Below are 16,448 nucleotides of genomic sequence, written 5' to 3'. Positions count from 1 at the left end.
AAAGTAAGAAGTTGCTGTTGAGGGGCATTTCTACTAGTAAGCTAAAGCAAAGCCAACTGAAATATCAGATTATTGGGAAGGAACTAAATGATGTAAAAATAATATTCTCAAAAACCGTTGACACCTAACAGACTTCTCTGAAAATATTACATAGAAACAAGAGATATTTGTTTAAAGATAAGGTGTGCAGAAGTATAAAATTACTCAAGTACAACTATCCGGAAAGTCTACAACTGCATATACTTTGCTTTCCACTTTTTTCCACGCTTTTGCAAGATTTTTGTAATGAAAAACTTATACAAAGTACAGCTAAATCAAATCATTTCAAATCTACACTCTGGGGACATTTATATAAAAAAAAAATTGTTGATCAATGAAATTAAGATTTCTGTGGAATTTATCCAGGAAAATGTGAGCTTGATAATGTTAAGTAAAACACAAAACAAAAACAACTTCTAGCGGTATGAAACACTTATGCAATTGTGTGAGGATATGAAGGCACTTTTGCACCAGGTTTGGCACAAGCTCGATTGTGAACTTACAAACAAAGCCTGAATGGATAAAGCTTGACCAGCCATTTTGAGAGAGAAGATATTAGTAAATGAAATGATGCATTAAATATTTTATTTTGTTTACAATCACTCAACAAAAGCTCCATAAACAAACATACATTTCTGATGCTCTTGTCTTTTGTTGGGATTGCAGCTCTGACAATCCACCAGGCGTTGATGTCATTCATCTGGCTGATGCTTGAGAAGTGTTTTCACAATGACTCATTCTATTAATTTGTTTTATTTGCTTTCTTGTCTGGGTCATCCTGGTTTTGCTGTCCTGCATTCTTCCGCAGAGACTCAAAAAGAGGTTTGTAGATATAAACACCCCCAGCAACTCCGAGCAATGTGGCAAAAAGCATCTGGGGGAATGTCATTCTTCGACGAAACATGACTTCTTTCAATATAGACACCCAGCGCAAAGACACAAGTTTATCCTGAAAGAACAGATAAGTGGTGTTAAGATACATTAAGATTCACTTCAGTGACCTTTATCATCATAGTGGATTCCCTACGCTTTGTTGAATGTTACATGTTCTTGCTACATTTTGAACATGCCATGTTTGAATGTTGTTCGCCTCTCCACGGGCAGCGCAGGCTAGCTACTGTGTCTCTGGCTGTGCTGGACTGTTTTGTAACATATCCATCCCTACAATACTGTACAGCGGCACAAATTTTGGAGTGCTTCTACTAGTAACACTAGTGTACATGTAGTGCACACCGTATTTAAAAAAAGAAAACACCCCAAAACCAATCAAACCAACCACTCCAAAAAAAAAGTCATAATCCCAGAGCAGTCAGAGTAGCTCAATCTCAATGTCCCACATCCTCATGAGAATTGTTTAAGGGAATATATTTAATTAAAAAAATTTACCTGATTGTCATAGCTGTATTGATGTAATACAATGCTGTTTATAAAATGTTTTTTTAAATGTGCGATACAAACCCAATATTCTCCCCATCTTAAATCATTTTTGTCCTTGTCTTTCTTGAATCTGTAATGAAATACATAAAGCAACACACGTAAAAGAATGTACAACAAGGATATGCATCAGATTACATTTTCATCTTATTTTGAAAGTCCAGAACGGATATTGACGAAAACTTTTACGTTGACAGCTACATTGTGTTCAGCTAACAAATACGGGTTATTTTAGCAGGTGTATGAGCGATTCTTCGCAGCTTTCGTGTTCTGCAAGTAACTCACTGAGGAGACGTGTGAACGGACGAATCTGAATCACCAAACCAGGCAGATATGGACACGACAATAAGAACCGAAGCTACACTGCAAGACCTCAAGGGGACGAGCGTGGACTCTTCTTTTCTGCTTGTTGCGCAACAGTAAAAAGCTGAACATCGCCGACTGCTGGACAAAAACGTGAACTATCAGTGTTTAAGATAGTTGCGTTTTTATTGCTGTAAAATTATTCATCTAAGCCACAATAGAAAAATCAATTTAAAAATATTCAGTGTTCACTGTAAGAAAAAATAGGTTTATTCTGAAATATGAATTCTTAACTCATTTCTATGTCTAAGGTAAGATATTGGAAATTTGGACTTGCTATTTCGTGATTTCTAATATTTAACATTTCGTCATTCAGCATTTTCTGAAGCTGCTATGTGTAGGCTGAAGTTGGTAGAGGAGGGAACCTAATGATGTGAGTACTGACATGTTGAACCTAGACAAATATTAGCATACGATTATTTAACGTCGTTTGCTCCCGACACACTAGGTGGCGGTATGCCCTCTGTTAAAGTTGGTTTGCGCGCGTCTGTTCAAAACAAAGGAGAAGAAGAAGGAAGGCACGTTGAACCGGAAGAAAGCGCAATCTCTGAACATGGGAATATAAAACTTCACTTTGTGTTCACTGTAAGCTAAATGAAAAACCTTTGTATTATTTTTCAAGAAGATATAATATCTCAATATTTATTGAAAAAAAACGTGCAGGTCGACAGTGTGTCGTTTTTTCCCGTATCTTAAAAGTCCAATCTGATTACAGTGTGTTACAGAGGTCAAACCGATTGATAGTGTTACTGAAACTTACATCAAGATTTATTTCTGATTTATTTCCGGACAGGTTGAGCTACGCCGGCAGAAGTGTACACACACACTCCGAGAGATAAAATGTCCTGATGGAGAGAATCCGACAACGTTTCAGCTTTGGCAGTAAAATTCAAGATGTGAAATTGAGGAAAAGAAAATCCCAATTGTACCTGAAGGAAGACGACCATCAAATCAAGGGTTGGTGAACTGGATTGCTATGAGATCATGAAATAAACACAGTTGCTGCTGCTACTTCTGTTGCTCCTGCTGCTGGTGTGTGTGTGTGTGGGGGGGGGGGGGGGGGGGCGATCTAAACTCACCATGATAATAACATACTGTATCTTGAACCCTGCAGGTGCGCTGAGATTTGCAGTGTTTTCTGTAACATTCAGGCTAATCAACTGTTTCCTAGTCCAGACCAGCTTTGTCCCTGATGAGTACTGGCAGTCACTTGAGGTCGCCCATCGGATGGTCTTCAAATATCCTTCTGACAACTGCCTATAAAGCGTTTTGTCATCATCTATTTGAGTGATTCTTTTTAAACACAGTTCTAGCCTTAACCATGTGACTTATGGGTATCTGACCTGGGAATGGAAGGCAGGAATACGAGGGTTCTCCTACCCGCTCGTCTTTGCATTCATATATAAGCTACTGCACCTCGTTGACTGTGACTCTGTCTATCTCCTGGAAAGTTCCAAAATTTCAGTATTCAGACAACTTTTTAAAATGTGTTTGCCGGCTGTCATATTAATGTTCCTCCACCTGGTCTGGTTTCTTCTTCAGATATGGCTTCCAAGAATAATTCAGGCGCTTCTGGCTGCATTTGCAGATATGAAATTTTTCTTCCTTGTCCGAACATTGGAAGATCCAGAAGTTGCAAAATGGACGGTAACTAGTTTGAGTCTTTCTGTCAGATGTAAAGCATATCCTGTTTTCTCTCCGTCAAAGTTATATTCAATCCAAAAAGTGCAATTTGCCATTCAGATACTCACATGTTGGTGTTCTGAACTCATGAAGATGTAGTTTCCACCTGCATGACTTTTGGTGACTCCAGAATGCAGAAAACAGCAGCCATAAATTCTTAATTGAAGCCAATGGCGACCAACCAAGAACAACATAAAAACTGTCCAGAACATCCGTTGGCAAACTGTCAAAATCTTCATCCTGTATAATCTAACTCTTCTTTATCCAGCAACCTGTCATGTCATCGGGTTCAGTGTGACCATCAACAAGCGTGAACTCGATCCGCTGAATGCGCCAGCTCGTCATGCTCATTCACAGTCGTGCCAATCTGTGTTTTCACCTCAAATCAAAGTCTTTGTGTATAGTGAGCATACAGCTGGGTTAAGAAGACACGGCTTATACTGGACGATGGACTTAACAGCTTGTAAAACTGACATTTTGGGCGATATGTTAGTGAAAGCTCTCAGTCATCCAGTCTCAGAGTTCGGTGTAGGCGACTGGACTTCTTCTGGTGTAGAAGACGTTTCATCTCTCATCCAAGAGCTTCTTCAGAACTGAAGAGGTGAAATGTTCTCTAAACCAGAAGAAGTCCAGTAGCCTATGCCTAACTCTTAGACTGACATTTTGGGCACTTTTCTTGTTGTTAATAGTCGGCCTCCATTAACCTCTTGGTAAGTAATAGCCAAGCGGAAAACATGTCGATGAGTTCAAAGGTGAAGTATTGTATTAAGTACACTGAATATGATTGACATGTAGGTGTTGTTATTCTGTTTGTGTGCAGTTGTTCTGCCAGCTGAGCTCCTGGTTCACGTGGTACTGCTGCACCAGGACTCTGAGCAACAGTATAGAGGCCACCATCACCTGTCTGGCTCTCTGTTACTTCCCCCTGTCTGCATCCAAAACAGGCAGCAGGTCTCAGCTTGTTATTAAACCTCCCTTAATTTAAAATCTCTGAACTGGATCTTGTATACTGACACCTTGTTTATGATTTGTTCCAGCAAAAAATACTTGGCCCTGGTAGCCTTGGCTGTCGTTGTCCGTCCGACAGCCCTGATCGTCTGGCTGCCTCTGTTGATGTACCACTTCTGGCAGGAGGACGACAAATTGAGACTGATCGCGCACGACTACATTCCTATAGGGTTTGTACTTCCTGTCTGTCAACATCTCTGGTTTGTCCTTTTGTCATCAAGACCTCTTCTTGTCTCCTCTCCAGGGGTTTAGCCATTGGGATTTCAACATTAATCGACTGTATATGCTATGAAAAGGTGAGACAATAAAGTCAAAGGACTCTTCTTACTTCCCTGTGATGATGTCATAACAGCTGCTTTCTGTGTTTCAGTGGACTTTTGTGCAGTTCAACTTCCTGAAGTTTAACGTCTTCCACGGCGTTGCAGATTTCTATGGTTCTCACCCCTGGCACTGGTACCTCACTCAGGGTTTCGCTGTCGTCATTGGCCCGCATCTTCCATTCTTCCTTCACGGATGCTCCCTCGCTTTCAAACGATACAAGATCCTGCTGGTAGCAGTCATCTGGACGGTCGGCGTTTACAGGTGAAATATCAGTTGCACGCCAGGATCCACTTGTCACATGTAAGATAAGTGATAAACAAAACCAGACTGCTAAAAACCCAGATATTCATTTAGCAGCTTATGAGGAGGAATATCCAACCACTGAAAGGAATTATGAATAGCATTTACATTCAGACTAACATTTGACTGCTCTCTTTTCAAAGTTCTTTAAAATTTTTATTGTGCAAATCTTTTATTTAAAGTCTTACTGTACATGGATTGAACGTTAATAAGAAGGTGTTACGTCCTTCCAAAGTTGTGTTGGGAGGTAAGGAAAAGCAGGAACGAGCAGTAGTTGACAAACTCTCTGAATCCATTTTATTTCATGGAACACGTTCTTGGCTTCAGTTTGCTTCCTCACAAGGAGTTCAGGTTCATCTACCCCGTGCTGCCATTCTGTATGATCTTCTGTGGTAAGTTCTTTATTTCTGTTCAGATTAGATTTACAGGAACAAACAGCCAAATGTGTGTGTTAATTGTGTTTTTCATGTCAACTTGCGGTATCAGGGATTTCTGTGGCTAATTTGACAACATGGCGACGTGCTGCAGCGTTCAGTCTGTTAGCGAGCAACCTGACAGCAGCTCTGTACACCGGTCTGATTCACCAGCGAGGCACTCTGGACGTCATGGTCCACCTCCAGACCCTGTGTGATGTCAGCAGCTCCTCCACCAGTCCACAGCCAGACGTCCTCTTCCTCATGCCCTGCCACTCAACTCCCTTCTACAGGTAACCAACTACATGATGGGATCTGAGGGAGAGCCGCGCACTCATCATTCAGCACCTTAGTAGAATAAGCTTGGAGTTTTATAGATGTTTGTGACAAAATCAAAAACAGAAACTCAAACAGTATTGTAGTCTAAATTTTCAAAATAACAAAAAACTTAGGATGTATGAGCAAAATTACAGATGCACATAATTTAAAATGAGGATTAGTGAAGTCGATTTTAAGTTTCATAGGAGTTTTGGTATCAACCCCCAAAACAAGATTTTTTTCATAATGCCAAGAGAAGGAATATTTAAAAAAAAAAAAAAAAAGTTTGCTTGTCCCCTGAGAGTATTAACTCTTGTTCTATGTATCTGACAAAATTTGAGCCTGTGCAGAGAAACTGAAAAGGATTCTATAGATTTACTTATTTTTTATTCTATTACTATTGTACATATTTCAGTGTCTCTACTTTCTACGTTAATCTGTTTAATGCTGTTCTCAAAGTGTCTGAATGTAGTTCCAGGGGATCTTTTAATTTCCAGCAGACTAGATACAGTCAAGGCACATCGCTGCTGCCTTTCTCTGATTACTCTCCTTTTATTGTGCTTCCTACCTGTAGCCACGTCCACTGTCCGGTGAAGATGAGGTTTTTGGAGTGTCCCCCTGATCTTGGAGAGGAGTGGTCCATTGATGAAGCAGAGAGATTCTACAGGGACCCTCTTGACTGGCTCAGGAAGTCGTTTCCATATAAGTCCTCGCTACCGACACACCTGGTGCTGTTTGACGTTCTGGAAGAGGTAGCTACACTGTTACATGGGAGGTCGGGTTCCCTCGGCTTTAAGCCGATGGGACGTACGATTTTGGGTTATTAATGAAAATAAGCTGTTGTGTTAAAAATTTATGAGACATTTGTTCACCAAGATCATTTTCAGAAATTCATATTTTTGAGAATCACAATTGTTAGAATAACAAAGCTAACATGAGAATCAACTCAACCTCTGTAGTTTTATATTGCCACTTGTTAGCAAATGTCGTTTTTAAGACACGTGTGGAATTTAACAACACATTTTAGTTTGGAAAACAAAACTTTAAAATATCTTAAGCTAATGTGGACCACAGACTTTATTTTCAGGATTAATTCCTGCCTGCCTACCTTTTTTTAAATGTTAGCTTGTTAAAATGTAGGTTTTTGTTGCAGGAAATCTCTCTGTTTTTGCACGGGAATAACTTCATGAAGACAGCGGAGATATTTCACACTCACTTTCCCGAGGGACGAGTTGGAGGAAGCATCTTTATTTATCAAAGGCACTGACAACCACTGGAACAATGGTGTATCCGTGTGTGGCTTAGTGACAGTGTCCTACTACTGAAATAAAGATTTTCGTCTAAAATGAGATTTTAAAACTTGTCAGATCAAAAACACCCAATGTTTTATTATATACAACTAAATTTTGATGAGAATTTTCACCCATACACACATGAAAATGTTGTCCAGTTAAAAGAAGCCGGAGGTGGAATGTAAACATTTTGCAATCATATCACAGGAAGCGTTGAATTAGAACATCTACATGGCAGTACTCAAACACAGTGAATTTTTTTTTTTTTTCTTTCACAACAGCTTGGTTGAAAATGTGTGAGTGCTTTCAAACAAATATGCGGGTGTTGAAGATGTCACCGCTGGAAGTATTCATTAGTGAAAAAGCTATGAATTAAATGTGCATCATGAAATATTAATTGTTAAATGCCTCATGTTGTGAATGTGCAGATGAGATGAGAAAATAGGCTACAACCCTCCATTCAAAAATTCAAACGATGACTTCACGAAACACAAGCCAGCTCGAGGACGCTCAGTAGCATTAAAATGTTGTGCAAACTTACAAAACAGGAGATGTTGACTTTAAATACGATCAAAAATAGAATTTGACACTATATTCTTAGATCAGCTGAGATGTGTCAATACTTGGGGTCAAAGGGCATGGGACCCAGCTCTATTTTCACATCTGCCATGTGTCTGTCTGTATTTCTTCCTGGTCGGCTCCACTTGCGTTCACTGTGTGGTCGAGGTCTGGCTCTCTGCTGCTTCCGCTGCTGATGCTTTGTCCGCGACTCCTCCTTTGAGTTTGCGTCTGGTCTTTCAAATGGTCCGCTGTGTGATTCAAGACACCACAGGGAGTATTAGTTTGATCAGCACATGACCGTGATGAAGGCTGGAGCAGTTTTCCTTCATATCTTGGTACTTCTTCAAGGACACAGGTAAGAAAAACTCCTGAAAATAGGAGGCATAGCAGTAGAACTTACCTCGGGCCGTAGTTTCTTGGGTAAGGCTTTCCGAAGAAGTGCCGGTAGATGTAGTCGTCGAGATCTCCAAACACGTCGTCATCCAGGCCGTGATACTCGTGCATGTCCATGAGATAGTCCTCCACGCCACTGACAAAGTCTGTGAACAGCATCTGGTCGTGAATGAAGACACCGTTGTGGAAGAAGTTGTTGATGAACACCTCCAGTTCCCTCCAGTGGCGGAAGTGGTCGACCTCCTGCTGCAAGTAGCTCTGAAGCAGCTGGTGAAATTCGTCAGCTCTTACTGGCTCCATGGCTTTGTTTAAGAGACTCATGGACTCCTGGTAGGCGCACTTGAAAACCCCGGAGCATCCTTTCAGGTTCGCTTTGTTGGTGCTTTGGCCTCCTTCGTTGACTTTCTCCCCTGATTTTCGAGTGTTGTGGTTGCTCTGGAATGAGTCATCAAAACTCTGCGAGTGTTTGTGATGAGGTTTGTGGTACCTGCTCTGACATTTTGTATTCTTCTCATCACATTTTTTATTGTAAAACCCTCTGGCTTTGTTGATAAAGGTTGAGGCGGAATCTTTGAAGTGGCGGAAAGTTGATTTGACAGAATCAGAGAATTTCCTCAGGTTTTCCTTCACAGCCTCTTTTGCTTTCTTAATCTGCTCTTTGTGATGATGGACGAACTCCTTGGTGGAGTTCTTGACAGCATCGAAGGTCTCCTTCATTTTACCTGCCATGCCGTCTTTTGTTTTCTTCACTTTGGATTCCATGTCTCCTTTGGCTCTCTCTGCTTTGGTTTCCACGTACAGCCTCTCCCACAGGTCTGAGCGCTGCTGCTCAAAGCTCAGCCTCTTCTCCAGCTCCAGCAAACGAGACTGGAGCTCCTCAGCCTCCAAACCAGCAGGGATTCGACTTCTCAGCCGATGGATTTCTCTCCTCAGCTCCTCTGTAACCCTCTTTTCCTTGTCAAGCTTCTTCCTCATAGTCAGTGCTTCAGCCATCATGTCCTCCCTCAGGTCCTGAAAGCTTTGCCTCTTCTCCTCCAGCTCATCCTTCAGCATCTGGTTTTCTGTCAGCAGTGAATCAGCACCAACTCCCATCGTCTCCAACTCTTGAATCGTGGAGCGCAGGTTTCTCAGCTCCTCCTGCAAGGCTGACAGGGACCTTTCTTCCTGTTCCAGAGAGCTCTTCAACTTCTGGTTCTCAGCTGTCAAACTCTGCTGCTGCGACATCATGTCGGTCTGCTCCTCAGCTTTCTGCTCCAACAACATTTTCAGGTCATCCCTCTGGGCCTTGATAAAAGAAGACGATGCTGTGTTTGATTTGTTACTCACAACACATTTTTATTGTACATTTACACGTGTTTTTACATCTGAATGATGAGAAGAGTTTGACTGACCTGAATGATCACGTGCTTGCTGTTGAGCTCTTTGTTCTCTTTCTTTACCTTCTTGATTATCTCAGCCAGCAGTGAAATCACTTTTTGTTCATCCATGTCGTTTAGGCTGAGGTCCCTCCGCTGGACCTGAACGGACAAAAGGAGAACATGAGTTATGATCCATTAACTTCCAAGCAAGTAGGTAGAGAACCAAACAGAACGTTGCTGGCACCAAGTATTCAGTCACTCCTGTTGGGTCATTTAGAGTCATGCTCGCTGATCATGTTTGTAGAATGTTCACTTACATGCCGCTGAAGAAGATCCCTCACACCACCAAGCTCATTCACTCTGACTTTATCCACCATTTTCTGCCTCTCTTGAATTTGGACTGTGCCTGTAATGAGACAACATCAAGGTCCTAAGAATTTGTAAGTTGACCACTGCACACGAACCCGGGACAGTGGTGAGAATCCATTAATGAGACGATATCAGACCCATAAGGGCTGTTGCCACAGCTGAAAATAAGAATTCTCTCTTTCACCTGGTCACACACCTAACCTAGGCACATGCTTAAAAGCAGGGAATAACAAACAAATTTAAGCAAACAAACATCTTACCATAAAAGTGTCCGAAGCCCATGCTGATGGCTATGACGAGGGCGAGCAGGATACACGTGTTGAGGATGCTGCTGGCCGCACCTTGCATCCTTAAATCCAGAGAAGCAGGTTTGTCCTCAGCTTTTTCCCCCTGCTGCTTTGACTCTTTAACATCCTCCTCCTCCTCTCCCTCACTTGGACCCGACTCCAGTGTCTCTTCCTCCTCCTCAGGCTCCGTCACAATACTCTTCTTCAACCTTCGTCTACGCACAACAGTGCTGGAGTTTCGTCCCGCTTCGTCCTCACTGCTGCTAGAGTTTGTAGCTGCAGGCGGCTGACCGGGGAACACTACAGCAAAACACACAAAGTTAACCATGCAACGATCTTGAAGAGGAGTGTTAAATACATGATTAACAGCTTCACAGGGCGTGCACATGTGAGGTGAATCATGCCACTTAAATAATCCAGAATGGAATGATCCAGTAAAAAACGAACTGGATTTTCCTTTTTTCAAAGGTTTTTAGGAAATTTAGCAACTCAAATGAATACAGAATTAAAAGAACATCCCTTAAATTCAAGCCATTGGAAGTGAGTTCACGCAACGCTCATTCAGCTCATTGCGGCCTGTTGAATCTCTGCATTTCACACAGGAGGAATACTGTAAATGCTCTGTTGTCTTAGCTGGCTACTCCCAGTCAGCTCCCTGCTGATTTGAGGGTGGATAAATAATTTAACTGTATGGAAATTATAGACTTCCCAAATGTTTTTGATTTAAATGGATGAACTTCTGAATTTAAGACAGGTAGTTTAACCTGGGGTTGAAAGACCAGAACAGCCATTCATCTTCCGCTAATGTGAATGTAGAGATATAAATCAATTGTGCACCTCTCAACCTTTTCAAATGTGTCCGCAACAAACGGATCAAATTGTGAGAATGATATGAGTCATTTGGTCAGGTTTGTGCAACGATCCACACCATTTATCCACTTTTTTCACAGCCAAAACACTATCAACACAGTAGTCTACAGGGGAGCTGATGATCCACATGCTTCCATCCATTTTCTACCTTCTTCTGCAGCCTTCAGGCAGGGGGGTTCACCCTGGACAGGTCACCAGTCCATCACAGGGCCAACACATAGAGACAGACAACCATTCACACTCACAGTCACACCTACGGTCAATTTAGAGTATCAATCAGCCTCGTCCCCTCTTGATGTCTTTGGACTGTGGGAGGAAGCTGGAGTACCAGAGAGAACCCACACAGGGAGAACATGCAGACTCCACACAGAAAGATCCCGTGCTGGAGCCGGGGCTCGAACCTGGCACCTTCTTGCTGTGAGGCAACAGTGCTGACCACTGCACCACCGTGCTGCCTAGTATTGAATATACATTTTCTAAATTATAACCTATGTTAGCCACACACATGCATACACGTGTGTTACTATTTTTACAGGGGTTTTTCTGTGCAACAGGTTGAACATGCTTTAACACAGAGTATCCAATAACACGTGCCTCTGTCAGAAAGCGTCAGGGTTAGTTTGCATATTGCTGTGCGAGCTGAACATCTTAAAACTTTCAGTCAGGCCACCTGTGGAAGGTTGACCTCTGGTCAGCTGACTTCTCAGATGATAGCCTAAGTTCAGGAAACTCTGCAGAAGTTTCCAGAAAGTCAACATCACACCTGCTTTGGCGAGGTAGATAAAAAGGTAGAGCGAGTTTTAGGTCACATTCTGTCCCTATGCAGCGAACACTGCTGTTTGAAACCAGTGTGATGCTGAAGTCCTACCAGTCTCTGCAGCAGTGAAGGCGTACTGGCTGCTGCAGGACGTGCCAAGATAAAACTCTTCATTAGCTGCTGCCACCTCCTCCACCTCCGCACGCTCACCCTCCTTCAAGTCTCCAAGAGTCACGATGTCAGAGTGGTCGCTGGAGGACAACAGAGTCACATGCTCGTTCCCTGAAGCTTTGTCCCCAGCCTGGAGGGGTTATGTTCCAGACAGTTGGTTCAGTGAGCAGCAATAAAGTACCTCTGTGTTTTCTAGTATTGCAGTATTTTCATGATCTTCTCACCTCTGAGATGTAAAGTGTCTCATCTGCGGTTTGGTCTCTCAGCGTGTCATCAAGTAAACCATCAAACGTCTCTTCATCGCACCCAGCTGAGAGTAGAACAAAGACAAGTTATGGTAAATTTGCCAATTAGACTTGTTACATTAAGATACTAACCCACTCAGCAAAATGTACGTTAAAACAACTGGGACTGCAATTGACCTCAATTCTCAATTTATAATAAAGAAAATCCACAATGCCTTTAATACAGATTAAGCAGTCCTTAAAATGACATAAAATGGACAGCAGACAGAAAAAAGATGAGCAAATTCTTCCACCTGAGTTTACTGGACAAAATTTGAAAGTAATCATGTCATGTTTGAAATATGGTATCAGTGGTGAATCTGCAGCCATTAAAGATATTCGCCACATGTGTTTGTTTAAAACTACTCTGCTTAGAATAATAATTTCACACAAATTTTTAAAATTGCACCTTGAAATGGGGGAAAAAAATAAAACTTGATTTGAGGATTCTTACTACCAGACGCTGCCATTGGTGTAGCCTGCAGTTCTACTTCAGCCACCGGGGGGTGCTCCAAAAGGTGAGCTCCATATTCCACTGCAGCCTCTAATCCCAAAGTCTCAATATCTGAGCCCTTTAAAGAGAACAGGAGCAATTTGGCATTTTAAGCAGGATAAAAAAGTGAGGAGCAATTATTTTTTGCTTTTGCCGTTCATTTAATCAGAAATATTTATTACATTTAAAAAGGACAAAGAAATGTTATAACACCGCATCGGTATAATATCACAAATTTCAGTTGACATGTCTGTTTGCTGCAAGTTTCTATAAACATTTACGTGAGAGATAATATGTGTTTAAATGTTGTATAGGACTTGTATATTTTTACAATGTTTAAAAATCCCAAAATGCAAAATAATGTAAAACAATGATCAATTAAAAATCAAGGAAGAGAAAACACAATTTATACCTCATTACTGATGATGGTCCAGCCACAGGACGACTCTGTATCACTCGACGTCTCCGCCATCTCCATCAATTGTCAGCAACACTCTAGAATAGAGGAAGTGTTTATCACTAATTACACTATAATATGCTTCTGAGTAAAATATGGTTGAACAATAACTTCAAAAACAAATGTTAGTTTTGAATTCCCTGCAGATATTGCTGTATAATCTTTTTTTTTAAGTTAAATGTGAATAATGTGACAAGAACGAGTCATACTGCAATGGTAACATCACTCCAAGTAGTATTGTCTTGTCTAGCGTTGTTAAGTTACTCAATTTAGTTGCAATATTGATGTCACATGATGAAAAAGGAACTGGGGACAGAGTGGTGCATCAACACACACACGTAGGGCTGTAGCGATACACTAATCTTGTGATACGATACATGATATTCGGCTCACTATACGATATATATCATGATATTCAGCTCACGATACAATTCGATACACTTACATCCTTTTATGAAATATTAAAGGGACAAAGTGATTTGGTGACATCTTGTGAGTGTTCCATTGACTTGGATTGAATTAATTGAACTGAGAGCATCAATGACAAAATGACAAAATGAATTAAAGATGTGGTGAGAAAATTAGTTTCATTGATTGAAACTGCAAATTGTAGCTTGCAAACTTTTGAAAAGTGAAGTGAACAATGGAGCGTTTAAGTGCAACAAGTGGCCTTCTTTGGCAGCTTTTTTAGCTTGATACTGAACATATGAGGTAGCTACTAGCCAGTCTAGCCACAAGGTTAACTAAAAATAAACCATGGCAGCCAATAATTCAATTCGAGGTGACTATAGCATAGCGGGGCTCCATGGCGTTCACCATGCGCTCAAAGCTGGTGTTTTCCACCACCGAATAAGCTCTCAAATCCTGACAAATAAAGTAGGCAATGGACTCCGTAATTTTCTGCCACCTTGGTAAAGAAGATGGGAACTTGTGGCAACCACCGCTGTCACTGTCCAGCGTGGTTTGTTTCGGGTCCCGCCGCAGCTTCTTGGGCTCGGCCAGTTAGCATTTCCTTGTCCAGGTGATGACGTTTTAGGTGGGCTCGCAGGTTGGTGGTATTTCCAGAGTACTTAAGTTTGTGTGACACAGTTTGCAAACCGCCATACTTTAGTCAAAATCTTCACTTTCTTTTTTGTTTTTCAACCCAAAATGCTCCCACACATCTGCGTTTAAGCATGCAGGCGCTGGATTTATACTCGCCACCAATGTTCCCTCTAAGCTGCACGCTTGTGCAATCGCGCACCGCTCACACATTCTCAGCGCACAAGAAAATCTATGCTGCACATAGACTCGGTGAGTGACAGGTGTCCAGCCAATGATACGATACAGTTCACGTAGGCTACGCAGCCAATCAAAGCATTGACAGTGCTTGCGTTTGTGCCCTGCCCATACGTGCCGTGGCACCCTATGGTGGCACCTTGCAGGTGAGCTCGCTAACAACCGTGTGGCAGAGATAAGAGACGGCGATGGTAGCTCAGTGGTTGAGTTGTAAACCCCCGAAAATATTAAATCTAAACTAATATAAATGCTGCTTTAATTTGATTCTCATAATAAGCCATGTACCTTGCTATGCTCCCAGGTGTGGAACAGGTGTGTGGCCACAGCGTGCACAACTGATGTTGTTCACATTGATCCTCAGTGTGCTCAGGGAGCTTGTGTGCATGCCCAGAAACATGAAAAATTAGAGGGGACATTGAGTAGGACCCTTGTCAATCGAGAGTTATTTGTCTCTGCTGAAAGAGAACAGAGCCTTCCAGCAGGTTATGGGCCCAGGCTACGACGGATAAGAGAGTTTGCAAGGTGTACGTGTTTAACGCGAGCGGAAACTGCTGCAGGTACCACAACGAGCTAAAGTAGCAAGACAACACATATCCATAAATACAGTGAGATGTGATACATAGTGCAGGGGCAGTGCAGCACATCAGCTACCAGCAGCTTTTAGCCGAGTTGTATTTTGCATGACCGTTGCATCAGCTCTGTAAGGCACTCTGATTTGAACAGTGATAAAACAGTGATAAACCCTCCAAAAAGACAGCGCGCGCTTCCTCTTGATTTCCAGTAATGTTAGTAGTATCATGATATAAAAATCATCATTTCACTGCAAAATTAAAAGACATATACTGAGACAAATAATGACAATACAACAAGTGAATCAATAGATTGAGGGAAAAGTCAGGCTCAGGGCCAGTGACTAGAGAGCAACGCAACTTTATACTTAGATATGTATGAGTTAGGGCTGGGTGCCATGAATTCAAGTTAATACCGCAGTAATTTCAAACTTAAAACTGCGATTACTTAACATTAATTTTGTACTATTTTAACATTGAAGGGTAGACATTCTCAGTAAGACACAGAGGTTCTAAATGTCGGTTCCGTTTCATATGTATTTAATTGCGCGTCCGGGCTGCGGGTCAAAACTACAACCCCAATTACTCGAGAAATAAACAATTAATTGCCCGGCCCTGGACCACGTCATGCCTCCCACTAGTGTCAACACTGGTTTTATCTGGCTCTCCGTGAACCTGATAATTATTATTTTGCATCTGAGTTGAAACATTTACATGTATTTTAAAACAACAACAACAACAACAACAACAACAACAGCGACCTGCAGCAGCTACAGACCCGAATCAGGTGATGGGGGCCTGATTAAGAACCGCCAACCTTTCCTTTAACCGCTTGAAACTCTACCAACTATGTCTAACTGTAGCTTTGTCTGTTGCCACGAATTGCTTATTCTCTTGTTCCATAAACTGACAGTCTGGTTTTCAACGACACACATCCGAGCATCGTCAGAACTTACAGTCGTAGCCGCCTCGACAGCGTTCGCTAGCTGTAGCTGCCGCACCGCTAACGTTAGCTTTGGACCAGAAAAAAAATCCCTACTCACTTGTGTTTTGTGCCCTAGGATGTCAGGCAGCTGTTTTCAAGCAGCTCCAGAGTTGTTTCAGTATACCCTGGCCCAGGTTATCCGTTGACAACACCGCAAAGCAGAAGGGAAATATAGTTCTAACGTAGGCGTGGTGACGGTAGAGCCACCGTAACTCCTACTCTACCAAACAACATCTCCCAGAAGGCATAGCGGTAGTCAGGCTCAGTGAGGGTGTGAGCGACCGTGTGGAAACTGCGGCTCTGAAAAACATAAACAAGGAAGCGTGACGGAACAAACAGGCTACATGCTGAGTTGATGAGAGTGGAAACCAGACACGATGCCCTTCTTAGCGAGTTCACCGTGTTTGCAGAGAAATAAAGTAATAAGTAGATGGTGTTTGTCGAG

General features: G+C 42.0%; 3 protein-coding genes across 7 annotated transcripts; 1 reads left to right on the top strand and 2 right to left on the bottom strand.

The window, feature by feature from the left end:
* Window positions 1-607: 607 nt before the first annotated feature.
* Window positions 608-1,849, bottom strand: pigbos1 (PIGB opposite strand 1). The gene is made up of 3 exons (XM_086184304.1): window positions 1,759-1,849; window positions 1,498-1,546; window positions 608-988 (listed from the first exon to the last, which is right to left on the bottom strand). The coding sequence occupies exon 3, from the start codon at window positions 941-943 to the stop codon at window positions 782-784; it is 162 nt and encodes a 53-aa protein (XP_086040430.1). The 5' UTR covers window positions 944-988; window positions 1,498-1,546; window positions 1,759-1,849; the 3' UTR covers window positions 608-781.
* pigb (phosphatidylinositol glycan anchor biosynthesis, class B) lies at window positions 1,693-7,568 on the top strand. Its single transcript, XM_086184289.1, has 13 exons — window positions 1,693-2,421; window positions 2,630-2,793; window positions 2,951-3,074; window positions 3,165-3,282; window positions 3,379-3,483; window positions 4,340-4,470; window positions 4,557-4,697; window positions 4,772-4,823; window positions 4,898-5,109; window positions 5,476-5,540; window positions 5,635-5,854; window positions 6,454-6,631; window positions 7,033-7,568. The coding sequence occupies exons 2-13, from the start codon at window positions 2,685-2,687 to the stop codon at window positions 7,144-7,146; spliced, it is 1,569 nt and encodes a 522-aa protein (XP_086040415.1). The 5' UTR covers window positions 1,693-2,421; window positions 2,630-2,684; the 3' UTR covers window positions 7,147-7,568.
* Window positions 7,112-16,226, bottom strand: ccpg1 (cell cycle progression 1). Of its 5 annotated transcripts, XM_086184276.1 has the most exons (11): window positions 16,062-16,226; window positions 13,127-13,209; window positions 12,676-12,793; window positions 12,162-12,247; window positions 11,878-12,067; window positions 11,695-11,772; window positions 10,113-10,439; window positions 9,801-9,889; window positions 9,517-9,642; window positions 8,133-9,409; window positions 7,112-7,980 (listed from the first exon to the last, which is right to left on the bottom strand). In XM_086184276.1, the coding sequence occupies exons 2-11, from the start codon at window positions 13,190-13,192 to the stop codon at window positions 7,788-7,790; spliced, it is 2,550 nt and encodes an 849-aa protein (XP_086040402.1). In that variant the 5' UTR covers window positions 13,193-13,209; window positions 16,062-16,226; the 3' UTR covers window positions 7,112-7,787. The 5 variants fall into 5 exon arrangements, with proteins under 5 accessions (XP_086040402.1, XP_086040392.1, XP_086040371.1 ...); XM_086184266.1 differs by lacking the exon at window positions 11,695-11,772 and having other exon boundaries at window positions 12,679-12,793; XM_086184245.1 differs by lacking the exon at window positions 11,695-11,772 and having other exon boundaries at window positions 16,062-16,225.
* Between the last annotated feature and the right edge of the window lie 222 nt (window positions 16,227-16,448).

The sequence above is a fragment of the Aulostomus chinensis genome, chromosome 2 (genome assembly GCF_037954235.1).
Source record: "Aulostomus chinensis isolate RoL2024-O1b breed Wild chromosome 2, RoL_Achi_v1.0, whole genome shotgun sequence".
NCBI lineage: Eukaryota > Metazoa > Chordata > Actinopteri > Syngnathiformes > Aulostomidae > Aulostomus > Aulostomus chinensis.
Note: the sequence above shows the minus strand (reverse complement) of the source record. Positions and strands in the feature narration are given on the sequence as shown.

What these genes read in the sequence shown, in the direction of transcription:
- pigb (XM_086184289.1), top strand. Translation starts at nt 2,685, where the DNA reads ATGGAGAGAATCCGACAACGTTTCAGCTTTGGCAGTAAAATTCAAGAT. An exon ending in GCCCATCGGATGGTCTTCAA is followed by an intron (nt 3,075 to 3,164) that starts ATATCCTTCTGA and finishes TAACCATGTGAC; the next exon opens with TTATGGGTATCTGACCTGGG. An exon ending in TGGACGGTCGGCGTTTACAG is followed by an intron (nt 5,110 to 5,475) that starts GTGAAATATCAG and finishes TCTTGGCTTCAG; the next exon opens with TTTGCTTCCTCACAAGGAGT.
- pigbos1 (XM_086184304.1), bottom strand. Translation starts at nt 943, where the DNA reads ATGTTTCGTCGAAGAATGACATTCCCCCAGATGCTTTTTGCCACATTG.
- ccpg1 (XM_086184276.1), bottom strand. Translation starts at nt 13,192, where the DNA reads ATGGAGATGGCGGAGACGTCGAGTGATACAGAGTCGTCCTGTGGCTGG. An exon ending in GGACCATCATCAGTAATGAG is followed by an intron (nt 12,794 to 13,126) that starts GTATAAATTGTG and finishes TTCTCTTTAAAG; the next exon opens with GGCTCAGATATTGAGACTTT. An exon ending in GAGAAGTCAGCTGACCAGAG is followed by an intron (nt 10,440 to 11,694) that starts GTCAACCTTCCA and finishes GTTTTGCTGTAG; the next exon opens with TGTTCCCCGGTCAGCCGCCT.